General features: G+C 37.8%; 1 protein-coding gene across 2 annotated transcripts; it reads left to right on the top strand.

Moving 5' to 3' along the window:
* Positions 1-554: 554 nt before the first annotated feature.
* napba (N-ethylmaleimide-sensitive factor attachment protein, beta a) lies at positions 555-13302 on the top strand. Of its 2 annotated transcripts, XM_023295910.3 has the most exons (10): positions 555-766; positions 5280-5359; positions 6491-6607; positions 9972-10018; positions 10106-10183; positions 10281-10336; positions 11098-11182; positions 11354-11458; positions 11581-11649; positions 12397-13302. In XM_023295910.3, the coding sequence occupies exons 1-10, from the start codon at positions 669-671 to the stop codon at positions 12547-12549; spliced, it is 888 nt and encodes a 295-aa protein (XP_023151678.1). In that variant the 5' UTR covers positions 555-668; the 3' UTR covers positions 12550-13302. The 2 variants fall into 2 exon arrangements, with proteins under 2 accessions (XP_023151678.1, XP_023151679.1); XM_023295911.3 differs by lacking the exons at positions 555-766; positions 5280-5359; positions 9972-10018 and having other exon boundaries at positions 6500-6607.
* Positions 13303-15058: the final 1756 nt, after the last annotated feature.

The following is a 15058-nucleotide window of genomic DNA, read 5'->3' as shown; positions in this document are numbered from 1 at the left end:
TTTTACATGCAATTGTGTTTTTTTTTTAAATAGATGAAAAGATAGAAACTGTATTTTGATTACAAGTGACTCTGTGAAAAGGTTATTGAAAAGTTACACTCGGGATGAAACGGGAAAATTTCCAAGTCACTAAATATCATCTTTAATGCATCTTTAAGAAATCATTTCAATTCAATTTTATTTATATAGCACAAATTACAGTCAAATTGTCTCAAGACGCTTTACAGAACCCATATGCCTGAACCCCCAGTGCAGCCCTAAGGAGACAGTGGCAGGAAAACACCCTTTTAACAGGGAAAAAACCTCGAGCAGAACCCGGCTCTAATGTGGGGGAACCATCTGCTGCTGGCCGGACGGGTTGAGAGGGACAGAAGAGGTAGAGAGGTAGAGATAGATGGATGTTGAGGTAGAGAGGTAGAGGGATAGAGATAGAGGGGAAGAGGTAGAGGTAGATGGATGTGGAGGTAGAGAGGTTGCTGTTCCTCTTCTGTCCAGCAGGCGGTGCTCCTAAGCCGCTGGCCCTCCTCGGTGGCCGTCGAAGAAGAGCTGCAGCCCGCCCCCCCTCAGCATCAGCACCAGAGTCTCCCTCGTCTCCTCACCGCCCCGCTTCTCCGTCCACTGCGGAACATCGGCCCGTCTTCCTCCCATCCCTCCTCCAGCGGCTCGCCATGGACAACTCCGGCAAGGAGAAGGAGGCCATGCAGCTGATGGCCGACGCCGACAAGAAGGTCAAGGCGTCCGGATCCTTCCTCGGAGGGATGTTCGGGTAAAAGATGCTCTTCTCTGTTTACCAGCGTCGCTCATTTTGGTATGGGGGAGGGATTCCTGCGCAGGCCCCGTCACGGATCGCTGTTATTCACCCAACATTCCGCTTTTAGCTGCACCACAGGCGGCCGCATCCTCATTAAATCCTCCATCCGCCAGTTTTTGTGTATTTTACATCCAGATCCGTCCTCTCGTCCCTGCAGAGGCTGTAACTTTCACCGTGACATTGTCTCCTCGTGTCATGTTCTTCCACAGCGCCATAGTGGAGCCACCAATGCGGGTTATGTGGCCTTCGAGTCAGGATGAAATGATGAGAGCGGCCTCTGAGGGAGCGAGAGGCCGAGCGGAGGGTGCAGGGAGGCGGGCAGAGCAGCGCAGTCAGGACGGGGGGGATGCGGAGGACCCGGGTGTGTGTGTGTGTGTGTGTGTGTGTGTGTGTGTGTGTGTGTGTGTGTGTGTGTGTGTGTGCGCGTGTGCGTGCGTGCGCTAGTGGCCTTCATGTGTGTGGGAGGGGCGGATGTTTACAAGTCAAATGGAGTGTGAGTGTAATATGATGTAATCTGGGACAGATAAATCAATAGATAGACTTGATCAGTTAAAAGACTCGTTAAGGCTATTGATTGATTGAGTGCTCGCTGTGAAGTGGCTTCATACAGTGATAACTAATTGAGCCTGTGTCTGATATAAAAGATAGAGAAAAAAGCATTGATACTGCACAATATTGGGGAAAAACGAATAATATTGTGACTTTTAGTTTTTCTGTGATATACTGAAAAAAATATTGGGATTTTTACTAGTTGATATGAAGAAGATGTTCATGTGTGCACAAACCAGCAAGTGCTCCAGATGGAGCAGATGTGCCAATAATAGCTCCTGCTGGGCATAATTTAGCTGTCAATGTGTCTTTTCAGGTTTGGTGCCTGATGTGCACTAAAAAAATAAAAATTAAAAAAAAACCTCGAACATAAATCATGGAAATCTGGCAGCAAGGGTGCCAGAAAATATGGCATAGTCTAACATTTAAAAAATGTGAGACATCAGCAAATATCTATATATTAGATCTATTTTTAGCTTACTGAAATACAGTAAAACTTTATATGTTCATGGTCATGCATTGTAAAAGACTAGATCACTGTAAAACCAGATTTTTGATGTGTACAGTATTTCCAGTTTTTAAAAATCAACAAATAAATGAATATTTTAATAAGCGACTCATTAAGGCTATTGATTGAGTGCTCGCTGTGAAGTGGTCTCATACAGTGATAAATGATCGAGGCTGCATCAGTAGAGATATAAAAGAAAGAGGAAAAAATAATTGATGCTGCACGATATTGGAATAAAAGAATAATATTGTGACATGTAGTGTTTCTGTGATATATTAAAAAGAAATCCAAGGGTTTTTACCAGATGACATGAATAACACTATTTAGTAAAAAAATAATCTAGAATGATTTTGGTGATTTTGCAGAAGTGCATCTGCATCGAATTTAAAAAATAATTTAAAAAATCCTGAAAAATGCCTTTCTACTATGTGCACACCATTTGAAGCCTTTCTCACATGGTGCAAAGGAACTGGAAACATTTTTTTAATTTGAAGAACATTCAGATCTGGCTTTGCACTCTACTGCTGATTAAAATGGCCAAACTAAATTGGTCTCATGTAGCGGCATCATTGTGTTACACTGCTGGCAGAGAATTTGTTTTTGGTCTGAGTCATCTCTCTGTAGCGACCTTATAATTCTTCATAACTACCTAGGATTAAAATGGTAATATTATTATCAACATTGAGATCATGATTGTTTATCACAGTTATTTAGTGACAAAATGTTTTTATTGCACTTTAAATAAACAAAGAGTTGCTTGTTGTTCTTCATTCCTGCTGATGGACAAATCTGCATCAAAATCAGACTTAAAATAATCTTCATCTGAATTCAGAACATTTTTGGGAGGCTAAATATTAAAAAGAAATGTACCCAAAATGTTTCACTGACTACAAATCAGTTTGCTGTACTATAATTTACCAACATCCCCTGAATGCTCCATATAAAGCTAAGCTAAGTAGGCAGACGTGCACAGAGAGGCCTCTATTCTCCAACAGTTACTGCAGCAGTCCAGACAGCTCAGAGACCACAAATTAGCTTTAAAAAGGTGAATTAAGGTGTTCTAATTCTAGATTTGTGTTTGAGTTCATTTGTCTTTCTTCATTCCTGCCGTGTGGCTGTTGTGCATTTTATTGTCAGTTCTAAAATCAATATATCGTACAGCCCTGATTGATATGAACTTTCAAACTGCAGTCAAAGGTATTGATTACTTGATCGACGTGACAACTATTTAAATAATTAGTTACCTCTTGGAGTTATTTATCAAGCACAAAGTCAATTTTACAACTTTCTGATTCTAAGAGATTATTTTCTTTCTTCCGCATGGGAGTGAACTGAATGTTTTTAGTTCTTCTTTAGACGTATAAAGAGGCCACTTTGAAAAACTTGAGGAATTTGTGATGAACTGCACTTTTCAAAGAACTAGCATGACTACATGAATAGATAAGATTGAAATGTAAATAAAAATTCAGACACCATGACAACATGTTGCACAAAGCAGTAAAATGAATAAAATCTCAAGAAATATTGTAGGTTTTAAATCTCTACTTATGTACTTAGGGATGCAAATGATCAAATTGAGACTTTAAACCCACAATTTGTTAATTTAAAGTCCAGTTGCAAGATAATGTTCTCCTCTTTGTGAAAAGCACAAGTTCTTGTCTGCATTTCACATGAAATCTGTGTGACAGATATGTAGCATGGTGGTTTTATTTAATCAAGCAGTGTCCCAACACTTGAGAACTGAAATGGGTCACATCTGTGTTTCCCACATGAGCACCAGCATGTTTATTTAATGAGCTGGAGTTCTGAGGCGAATATAGTGGAGGTCAGTGTATGGCAGGTCATGGTGCCAGAGTATCTGTGGTATAATTAGCGGTGAGGCATGATATAAAAATGTCTTTTCACATAAAGATTAGTGCAGACAAAGGATGCTAACAACTGAACAATATGCTGTTTCTAAAATGCCTGTCGTCTCTTTTATGAAAAATGCTCTCGAGAAAGGAAGGGAGCAACAAAGCCGACAAATGTCAAATAATGACAACAATATCCACTGTTTGAAGCTCCCAAACCACAACACTTTATTTATCAAACAGATAATGTTTCAATATGAGGCAGATCCTCTTTGTTTTGTCTGTTTGTTCTGGTTTGCAGTTATCGCTATTTTGTTGTTGCATGTTTTTCACTATTGTTCCTTAAACAAGTTATCGTGAGAGTCCTATTTTCTGTCCACTTTCTCTAGAGATGCACACAGTGTGAAACATTAAATCAGATCAAATCAAATCAGTTCAATAAAGGTCCTAATTTGCATTCTCTCTTTTCAATACCAAGCAATTTCTGTTTTTTTTTTTTTTTGCTCCTGTTACATTTTTCATCACTGTGAGCTCATTTTTCACTGCAGTATAAAGTCTTGCACATCTATGGAAACAACAACCATGACTAGAAGGAGAGAGAACTGTCTTGTCTTGAATTTCTTTGATTATTTAATGTAGAAGAATTTATAATTGGTAAAAACAATCTGGACTCAACACTGACAACTTTTTTCCAAGTGCACATGGTTGTTTCTGTCACTGGAATAAAGAATGGTGGCTTGGCAGACTATAGATTTTTTACTACTTTTTATTTTTGTTTTGTTTCTATATATGTCTCTTATATGTGTAACCACAGCCTGCAGTTCAGTGTAGAAGTCATTGAATTTTTGCACTGAGGACCAGTGAATTTCTGGAATGAAATCTTTTTAAAGCATTTTTTGTCAAATAACTAAATGGGGCATGTAGAATAAAAGTGACTTTGATGTAGTATAATGGTTTTTAGCTCAGGATTGGTTAATTTTTGGGATCAGTACATCACACATGACTAGCGACAGGACCATCATTTTAATTGTTTTTTTTTTTGAACAACCCATCTTCACAGGGTTAACAGTTAAATATCCTGTTATGTCAAATGAAAATGCACAACCCCATAATGCATTTATAATCAACAAACCACAATTTGCAGCCTCAGTCTCCTCACTCCGGGTGCTTGATTCATCGTCCTCCATGCATTTCTTTTTCTTCATGTTGATGCAGAGCTGCACAGCCAGCGCTCTGCCCCACTGACAGCAAACAGTATGAGGTCTAGTTCAGGCTGCATGTACTTCACCAGAGAGGAAGCAGATGCACACATGAGTTCAATTTTGCGCTGTATTTGTTGAGATGACACATGTGGGAGGTAAAATGTCCAATTTATGGAGCATAAAGGAGAAAAATATGGGCTTTTTGAGTGTTTGAGCAGCAGGATGCTGCTCTCTGCAGTGATGCCCTTCAGCTGAAACCCTGCATGGACCTGCAGGACAATGTGAAGCATTAATGTGGGTGAGCAGCATTGTTTTCTGTTCTTGAATGCACCACGAGTTCACGTGTGTGTGTGTTATAGGGGGAACCATAAGGTGGAGGACGCCTGCGACATGTACGCCAGAGCAGCCAACATGTTTAAGATGGCAAAGAACTGGAGTGGTGAGTGACACGAACACATGCACACGTCTCATTCATGCTGCACAAGAAACACACTTTGCACAAGTAAACAAACTCCCACGCAAACGCCCACATGCACACACGCACGTCTAAGTGAACGCTTGTTTCCATCCACGTTTCAACCGAGTGTGATTCAGCAGCTTGCAGAAAGTATTGTGTTGCAGCAGTGAGAGCTTTACAGGACAAATGACGAAGATGTTCATGTGTGCACAAACCAGCGAGTGCTCCAGATAGAGCAGATGTGCCAATAATAGCTCCTGCTGAGCGTTCTTTAGCTGTCCATGTGTCTTTTCAGGTTTGCTGCCTGATGTGCGCTATAAAAATGTTGAAAAACTGCAATATAAACGGTAGAAATCTGGCAGCAAGCGTGCCAGTGGAATACTGTAACTTGTAAAATTTGTAAAGATAACAGCAAATATCTATTCAAATCAATTCAATATTATTTATATAGCACCAATTACAGGTCAAATTATCTACATGTATAAATTAAACATATTTTTAACTGATTTAATTTCAGTAAAACTGTGTATATTTATGGTCACTCATTGTAAAAGACCAAATCACTGTCAAACCACAGATTTTGGATGTGTGTGTTATTTGAAAATCAACCAATTAACTAGTAGTTTTTTGCTGAAATGTCATTAAGCCCTAATATACACATTTTTTCCTACAAAAAAAAATCACAATTATCTACAAAATAACTTTTTGGGGGGTTATTTTGCTAATTAAAATACAAGAAAAATATTGTAAAATAATGATCAAACATTGCAAAAGAACAAATTACCATTTTTAAAAATACAGTTTTTGATGTAGAGACTCTTTTGACTTGTTTAACAATGTTATCGTGTAAATTTTATGAATTTTCTGTGTTTTTTGAGGTCATTATCTATAATTTAACAAAACAGAAAATATGAAAATAATTTTTTAAAATTATAGTTAACAACTGTTAAATAATGATCATTCTTGTTCATAGTCTGAGTGATGAACACCGTAACGTCATGCAAGGACAGCGAGAATTAAAAGATGAGGAATGTTTGGTTCAGTGCCAGAACAAAGTGAATGTTCAGCACGTTTGTTGAAGCTTTTCGGCTGTGTGTGTGTTTGATTGTGTAGCTGCTGGGAATGCATTCTGTCAGGCTGCTCGACTCCACATGCAGCTTCAGAACAAACTGGACTCCGCCACCAGCTTCGTCGACGCCGGCAACGCCTACAAGAAGGCCGACCCACAAGGTGAGCGCTGCCGTTTCACAAATGCATCCCCCAAAAACCTCTCAGCTCTGTCCACAGTAACGCCTGCAAACTGACACGGAAACTTCCAACTGATGTCTCCTTTTAACCTTCTGAACCCAAATACCTGCAGATATGATCAAAAGGCTTCTTGTTTTTTTTAAAATTCACCATAATTACCTCATTTATCAGAGCCAGAAACTGTAAGAACAAAAAGAACCATTGGATTTATAAGTTTCCTGCAGTCCTTGAACTAATCATGTGTGGTACGCTCTTCCAGTTATCCATTTCTAAGAATAAAATTTAGATATTTCATCAAGATCTTTTTATTCTGCATGTCTCGTTTTAAAACTCTACAAAAATAAACCATGTAAAAACCAAACATTTGATGCTTATTTTCACAGCACAGTGGTGAAATCCTTTGTGATTCTGTTGTGACGACAAAAATTAAAGGAATTTTCAGCTGAACTGCAGGCATGACAAGTATAGAAACAAAATGAAACTGTAAACAGTAAAATGTCTGTTGTGTGTTGGGCCATACTTTTTTCAGTGTTGGCAAGAAATGAACTCCAAAATTAATAGTCAAATAAATTGTACTTATTGTTTTCTGATTTATGGCATTATAATCGCGTCACATTGTATAGAAGACATTTCTGAGTTCTCTGTCCTTCTAGTCCTTCTTGTCCTGTTTCTATAGAGATGCAGGACTTTATGTTGTAGTGAACAAAGAGTCCAGAGTGAGGAAAAATGTAAAGCACACCCATAAAACTGCTTGTGGTTTGTAGGGTTGATGCTATGTTATAGACAACATATTGTATTGTTTGCTTCATTTTATTCATGGCTAACACATAATAAATCATTGCATGGCTGGGTGCTCTGTATAATGCATAATGTGGTTGTGTTAGTGGATCTGTCTGGCTGCAGTGCTGATGGTAGAGTCCAGCCACAACAGCAAAACACAGAAATGGAAAATTGGACTTTTGAGGCAAACAGCGCAAACATAAACAACTGAGAGACAATTATCCATTTGTAAAGTTACTGAAGAAAATGGATTGTGAAAGAGACTACAAATGAACTCCTGGATGTTGTTTACTTTGTTATCTGCTGGACATGTAACCTTTTAATGATTTACAACCTATCAGGAATACATGAGGCGTGGGACTGTTTAAAAGGCTGTTGTTCTCTGTTAGCTATTAGCCTGTATTGTAATATGTCGTGCCATTAGATCACTGATAATCTGGATATTTGGTAAACTTGAAAAGAATCTGTTATGTTTGCATCAGGGAGATCCAGTCAATCCAATCCAATGTGTCTTTGAAAAAACAACACAAAAGTCAAGTGGATTACCTGATGCTGAAGAGAAAACATGTGGTCTCTAAATCATTCTGATCCAGATTATACTTTCTGAACCACTGGGCCCGGGAGATAAATCCATTCATTTATCTCAACTGGGAGATAAAATCAGAGCTTGTTGTTGTTGTTGAAGGACTCCTGATGTAGTCACTGCCAGTTTCACACATTTTGTAGTTTAAACATGTTCAATTTTAACTAGTGAAGAAAGGGATGAGCAGCAGAAGCAGCACAAACATCAAGAAACTGATCAAATATTCAGCCTCCTCCAGCTCCGTCTGTGTTATCTCTCCATCCACTAACTCACTCAAATCACCATGATTTCCTCAGTTTCTCAGTCACAAACTGCAGCACAAACAAGCACAGAGGACTGTTTATTGATGGATCTACATATCTGAATTGGAGCAGGCACAGGCAATAATTCTGATCTTGCAGGATTTTTATGCTAGTTTTAGTCTAGTTGTCATTCATTCTTTTCTTCTTACCAAGACTAAACATCTTTTTATGATCTTTCTATGCTCTGTGTCTACATTAAACACTTCTTACCTGCAAAGTATCACGTCTCAGTCAGTAGAATATCTGTTGCCATCTACAGTATAAGTCATTACAGAAACAACAAGATGATTTATGCTGTTTGTTTTGGAAAATTCTGCATGTTACCCTCTGAAATCCACTGGGTGTTTGAGAGTCTTTCTTTGTTCCTTCACCTCTATGGAAACAGGACAGCCATGAAGAACAGTGAACTCAGAAATGTCTTCTGTGCAGAATGACACAGTTAGAATTAAAGAAATCATAAAACATGTAATATACATTTTACAAAAATGTTCAAAATGTGGAGTCAATACGTCCAATATTTTTCAAGTATCCAGAGGTGTTACCAGCACTGGAAAGAAACTCTCCATACTGTAAATATTTTACTGTTTACATTTTTAATCTGTCTACATACTTATCTCCTCTCTTAGAGCAAACAGGTATTTCTTTTGGTGAAATTTTAAATGAGGCATGTAGAAAAAAGTGATTTTACTGGGTAAATGTTCTGACAGAATGATAATTCAAATATGATAGGTCAAGGGCTATCGAAAGTTGAAAATCTAGCAATTATTTCTATTTTTACAGTTTGTGGCTCTGATAAAATATGAATATGTGATTTTTATAAAATATCACAATTTCAAGCTTCAGCATAGTTCGGAACAAAAGTCCATGAATTTTATTAATTTAACTTTTTGTTGCGGTAAGGTCATTAATGGCTCGGTGATTCCACAGAATTCTGAAGAATTTTTCTTTTTTAAAAGAACCTGGTTAGACCAAATAGATAATTTTAAGATACTTTTTTAAAATGAGACATGTAGAATAAAGTGATTTCAATAAATTCCATGATTGTAAAGTCAGATTTGGATTGTTCTGATGCAACTGCACGTCACAGATGGATGGTTCAAGAACCTTTGTTCAGTTTGGTTTCTTCAGTTTCTTGTTTTGATAAATGATACAGTTTTGCCTACTTTTCCAAAAGATTTCATGCTTTTTAAACCTGCTACCTGGTTGTTGGGTTCAGAGGGTTAACCTGAGGTGGTTGTTGGTTCTAGTAACTGTGACAGCGGCAACACGTGGCGACAACCCAAATCCAAGCTCCAAGACATTCAAGGGATTATAGGTGGCCTCATAGATGTTACATAATGATGAACATGATGATGTCGTGAATGGATGTTCTGTCCGGGTGTTTACATGAGGCAGAAAGGGGAAGCCTCTGCACATCACCCACCGTCTCACAACCAGAGCTGGTATTATTGGAGGATTAAAACCGACTCCTGGGACGCCTCGAGGAAAATGGATATCTGGCTTGTGTTGCAGCGTCTCTCCTGCTTTCCTGTGACGAGCTTAATAAAATACTTTGGGTTAGCGGGTCAGCAGTCACAGAGGGAGGAAACTGGAACTGAACAGTATTAATCTGACTTTCTTCTTTCCAGTTTCTTTGCATTTTTAACAGAACTCCTTTTCTTTCTTATCTGTCTCTTTCCAGAGGCCATCAACTGTCTAAATCAGGCCATTGACATCTACACTGACATGGTGAGACCCTTCCCCCACCTTTAAATCACTCATCTGTCAGTCTTATCTTGGAATAATACCTGGCCTTCATGTTTGTGTCGATTGCAGGGTCGGTTCACCATCGCAGCCAAGCATCACATCACTATAGCAGAGATTTATGAGTCTGAGCTGGTCGACATTGAGAAGGTAAAGCTGCATTTCTTTGGTGTACATTTAATTTTACTTCCTCTGGTCTGATTTTTATGACACTCTGGATGTCCTCATTTTCGTGTTTGTTTTTCAGGCAATTGCTCACTATGAGCAGGCAGCAGATTACTACAAAGGAGAAGAATCTAACAGGTAAACATGCTGCTTGAATGTGGAGTAAATGGATGGATGGATGGATGGATGGATGGATGGATGGATGGATGCATGGATGGATGGATGCATGGATGGATGCATGGATGGATGCATGGATGGTAAAGATAGGTAAATAGGTAGATAGGTTGGTTGGTTGGTGTGTCAGTCAGTCAGTTGGTAGGTAGCTAGCTAGATAGGCAGGTCTTCATATCTTCTGCATTATGCATATTTATAACTGCAGTTTATTTTTTACCAGTTTGAGACAAACAAGATGTGGTAGATTATCATCATTAACACTACTGAGGAACTTTTGAACAAAGTCATTAACCTCCATCTGGATCCAGCAGAGCTGCTTAGGAGCTGACACATCAGACTGTGGATGTTTTGTGCTGCTTTCCAAGTGGGAATAAACAAGTGAATGAAGAAGAAGGCTAATAATAGAACAGAGCAGTGATACTGACATATTATAAGTGTGTAGTAGCACTGATTGCGACCAATGCAAAAACTGTCGACAGCATAATGTCTCTGCATGTGTATATAAGATAGAAACAGTGCTCGAGTCGATGTATGATCAGATAGATAGATAGATAGTTTGTCAGACTATTCTCTCTAGGTACTTTTCAGTTAAATCATTCTTACTTGTCTAAGTAAGGATTCAGAGTGGAAACTGAGGGTAGTAAAAATTTCAGTCGAGGCCATTATGGTGGAAACAGGAGGAATCCACATAGTAGCTCATGAGTTTCTTTGTTTGTGTGTCTCAGCTCAGCCAACAAATGTCTCCTGAAGGTCGGACACTACAGCGCTCAGCTGGAGCAGTACCAGAAAGCTATTGAAATCTATGAACAGGTAACAGCTGAATGCATCCATTGTTCATTTGGCAAATATTACTTTTGAAAATATTAGAATGCTGTAGCAGGAGGAAATGTTTGGTTTGCTTTAGCAGTACCTTGACACAGCATTTTTTGAGTCTGCTGGGTATTTTTTCAAATAACTGATTGTTTGGTTTGTAAAATTCAGGTTGCAATGAGCACTATGGACAATCCTCTGTTGAAGTACAACGCTAAAGAGTATTTCTTCAAGGCCTCGCTGTGTCACTTCATCGTGGATGAACTGAATGCCAAGGTACCACCACTGAGCTCCTGCAGACGAACACTGCATAATGTGGATTAGTTGCACCACAGTAGTTTTAAAGTGTAATCAGCAAACATCAGCTTGGCTGTTCCTTAAACTCTTGTGTGTTTCAGTTGGCCATTGAGAAGTATGAGGAGATGTTTCCAGCCTTCACAGACTCAAGAGAGCTCAAACTGCTAAAGGTAAATTCATTGTTTCATTATTTTGAATGGAGAATATTGAAGTTTTTTCATGTCATATATATAATGAATTTGATTGCCTTCCCTACATGTACATCATTATGGCAGTGATGTTGTTGTTTACACTGTTAGGAGCAGTTTTTGATAATAAAAATTTGTTTTCTCGGTTATATTAGCGATAGTCGAAACCGTGCAAGCAATGTCTTGTGCAGTTTAGCTGATTAACATACATTCCTGGAAAAAAAACTATTTTGGAATTCAACTTTAAAGTTAAACAGTGGTAGAAGGCAACTAGATAGTAGACAACAAGTACAAGACTCAAATACTGTGCTTCAGTACAGTTTTAATGTATTTAGACTTTATGCTTCTACTCTCTTCTACACTTTGTACTCCTCTGCATTTATTTTGAAGCTTCAGTTAATTTGAACATTCAGATTATTAATTTAAATGACAAGTAAACTACAACTACAACTGTATTTTTGTAGATTAAGCCGTATATAAAATAATTAAAGATAGCTTTAGCTGCAACATTACTGAATTAATACTTATAATACAGTAGTATAATATGTATGATTCTGCATAATGAGTACTTTTATTTTACTTTGAGCACACTTATGTACTTCTTCAACCTCTGAAATTAAAAATTCAAATAAGTCATTTTCAAAATTTTTGTTCAGAGCAAATTTTGCATCATTTTTTATTCACTCTTCCTCTGTTTCTTGAAGTAATGTTTGAGTTTTGTCTCGACAGAAACTCCTAGAAGCCCACGAGGAGCAGAACAGCGAGGCGTTCACGGAGGCCGTGAAGGAGTTCGACTCGGTGTCTCGTCTGGACCAGTGGCTGACCACGATGCTGCTACGCATCAAAAAGACCATCCAGGGCGACGCCGGCGACCTGAAATAGACGCGTCCAGAGGGGGAGGGCAAAGAGAGGGCAAAACGAAGGGAAGGGCAGGTAGAAAAAGAGACGAAAAGATGAGGCGCCAGGGAGGGATGAGTGAGTTTACAGTTGTACATATCAGTCTGCATGTGACCCCCAGTGAGCTAAGCATCACCTTTAGAAACCCCGTGTTCCTGCTCCCACAGTATTGCTCTCGTTCGTAACACTGGACAGAAATGTACTTCAAGAGAAAGACGAAGTGTGTGAGAGAGAGAGAGTGTGTGTGAGAGTGTGTGTGTAACCTACACTATCTGATGGGAAAGTGTGCAACTTACATGAGATTTAAGGATATATGTTAATGAAAAGGAATAAAAATATTATTTATGAGATTATTATTGATATTTATTGTCAATACTGAACATATTTATTGTTTATTATGGTGCTCAGTGTTACGATTTGTCTTAATATTTTAGGTATTAGCCCCTCTTCTCATCTGTTCTTCCTCCCCCTCGTCCTCTCCTCGCCCCCCAACACACGAGTCAGTGGTTTCATCCATTGTGATTGGTTGTGTTCAAGCCAACGGTGGGGTCGGTGCGGTTAGCCGCCGGCGCTAACGCCCGTCGCCGCCCTGTTTGTGCATGTCTACTGTCATGTTGATGTAAGTGTTCTCCGTGTCGTGCTAATGTGTGAACAACATACATGTAGCCTGGTATCATTTGTGTGAAATCAGTAAATATGTACCTCAGAGTTGAAATAAAAACATCACCACTACAGAAATGTGGATGTTTTATTTTGAAAGATGACAAACCAGACTCCTTAAAGCATGAACTGTTTTAAGAATTTCTAAAATTTGGTTATATTCGGTATTTATCAAGATAGAAAATGGATGGAATTACAGTAAAATTTTCATTTTTCTCTGCAAAATATGTAACAGACTGTTTCTACATGACCTCAGATCGAATGCCATTATTTAATACAGTTTCTTGGCTTGTAGTGGCAAACATAGAGCATGCATTGACACAAATACAGTCTGTAATGAGTACAAAATAAGCCAATCGCATCTGCCGTGATGTTTTGAGCTATATGCAGCGTTACAGCTGCCAAGTGGATTGTGCAGAAATGTAGGCACATCAGTACAAAAAAAGGACAAGAATAAACCAGCAGTATACCTAACTACAGTATATTTATCATCCAGGTTCTTCTAAGAAATTTTCAGTTATTTCTCAACATGTCAGTGAATCAGAATCTTTGATATTGGACAAGTCGATAAAATAACCTCTGATTATGGGCAAGTTGAAATATGAAAACAAAAGCTGTCATGAGCGTCATCTCTGAGCTCACAATAACAAAAAAAATGTGATAATGCAGAGGTTAGCTATTGCTATGACTAATATTTTCTGAAGAATGCGTAGCTGCATGCCACTAAAATACAAAACAAAACATAGAATAATTTTAATATGAAATAGTTGGTCACAAAAATGAAAAAAGTCTTTTTTATTGTTAAAGCTAGAATTTTACAAATATATTTATAAATATCCATATTTTATGTAAGAAAAAATGTCAGAAGATGGTCGGCATCTCCAGGTTGAGTAGAAAATATTCTAGAAATTCGATGATTTCAGATAAAATGACCCCTATCTTCTTTTTGGTCCTCACTCAATATTATGCCTTAAAATCCCTTTTTGTGCACTTGTAATGTGGTTATTAAGGTTTTCTCAATATGAGGTCCAATAGAGCTTGTTAATTACATGTTATTTATTATCTATTTCTTGCTAATTAACTACATGTGTGTTATATGTGATAGATAGATAGATAGATAGATAGATAGATAGATAGATAGATAGATAGATAGATAGATAGATAGATAGATAGATAGATAGATAGATAGATAGATAGATAGATTAAACCTTAATTGATATGATTATCTGTAATTACTCAATAATCAGTGTCAGCAAAACTGACAGAAAACGATTGACACATATTTGCATAAACAAGCTGTGAACTGTTGCTGTTTTTGTTGTTGTTGTTCACATTAATATATCCGAAATCTGGTACCCTGATGAACTACTAGCCTCGGTGTTCTGGTTAGCTTATGGTTAACTGTAGCAGAAATAACTAGTTGTCCTTAAGATAAGACTGGTTAAGGTTAATCCTTGTGTCAAAACTGACCCGTTTTAAAGTTTGAAAATGTGGGAAAAAAATTATATTTTCCACAGTGAAATTTCTGATGACCACATTTTCAACATTTTAGGGAAATCTTTGAACATTTTTAGGTGGAAAAAAAAGAAATGTTAAAAATGTTTCTGAAGAACATTCACAAAAAAATCAACCAAAATTCAGCGAATTTCGCTGGAATTTGGTTGATTTTTATGTGAATGTTCTTAAAGATAACATTAGAAGTTGCTGATATATATGTAATCACTTTAGATTTTTTTAGGTTTTTGAAAAAAAAAGATTTTTACTCATTTTTTGAAAATATTTACAAGAATTTTCTTGCCAAATTTGGGGGATTTAAAAAAAAAAAAAACACTTT

The sequence above is a fragment of the Amphiprion ocellaris genome, chromosome 16 (assembly GCF_022539595.1).
Source record: "Amphiprion ocellaris isolate individual 3 ecotype Okinawa chromosome 16, ASM2253959v1, whole genome shotgun sequence".
In the NCBI taxonomy this organism is placed as follows: domain Eukaryota; kingdom Metazoa; phylum Chordata; class Actinopteri; family Pomacentridae; genus Amphiprion; species Amphiprion ocellaris.
Note: the sequence above shows the minus strand (reverse complement) of the source record. Positions and strands in the feature narration are given on the sequence as shown.

What these genes read in the sequence shown, in the direction of transcription:
- napba (XM_023295910.3), top strand. Translation starts at nt 669, where the DNA reads ATGGACAACTCCGGCAAGGAGAAGGAGGCCATGCAGCTGATGGCCGAC. An exon ending in CAAGAAGGCCGACCCACAAG is followed by an intron (nt 6,608 to 9,971) that starts GTGAGCGCTGCC and finishes GTCTCTTTCCAG; the next exon opens with AGGCCATCAACTGTCTAAAT. An exon ending in GAGAGCTCAAACTGCTAAAG is followed by an intron (nt 11,650 to 12,396) that starts GTAAATTCATTG and finishes TTGTCTCGACAG; the next exon opens with AAACTCCTAGAAGCCCACGA.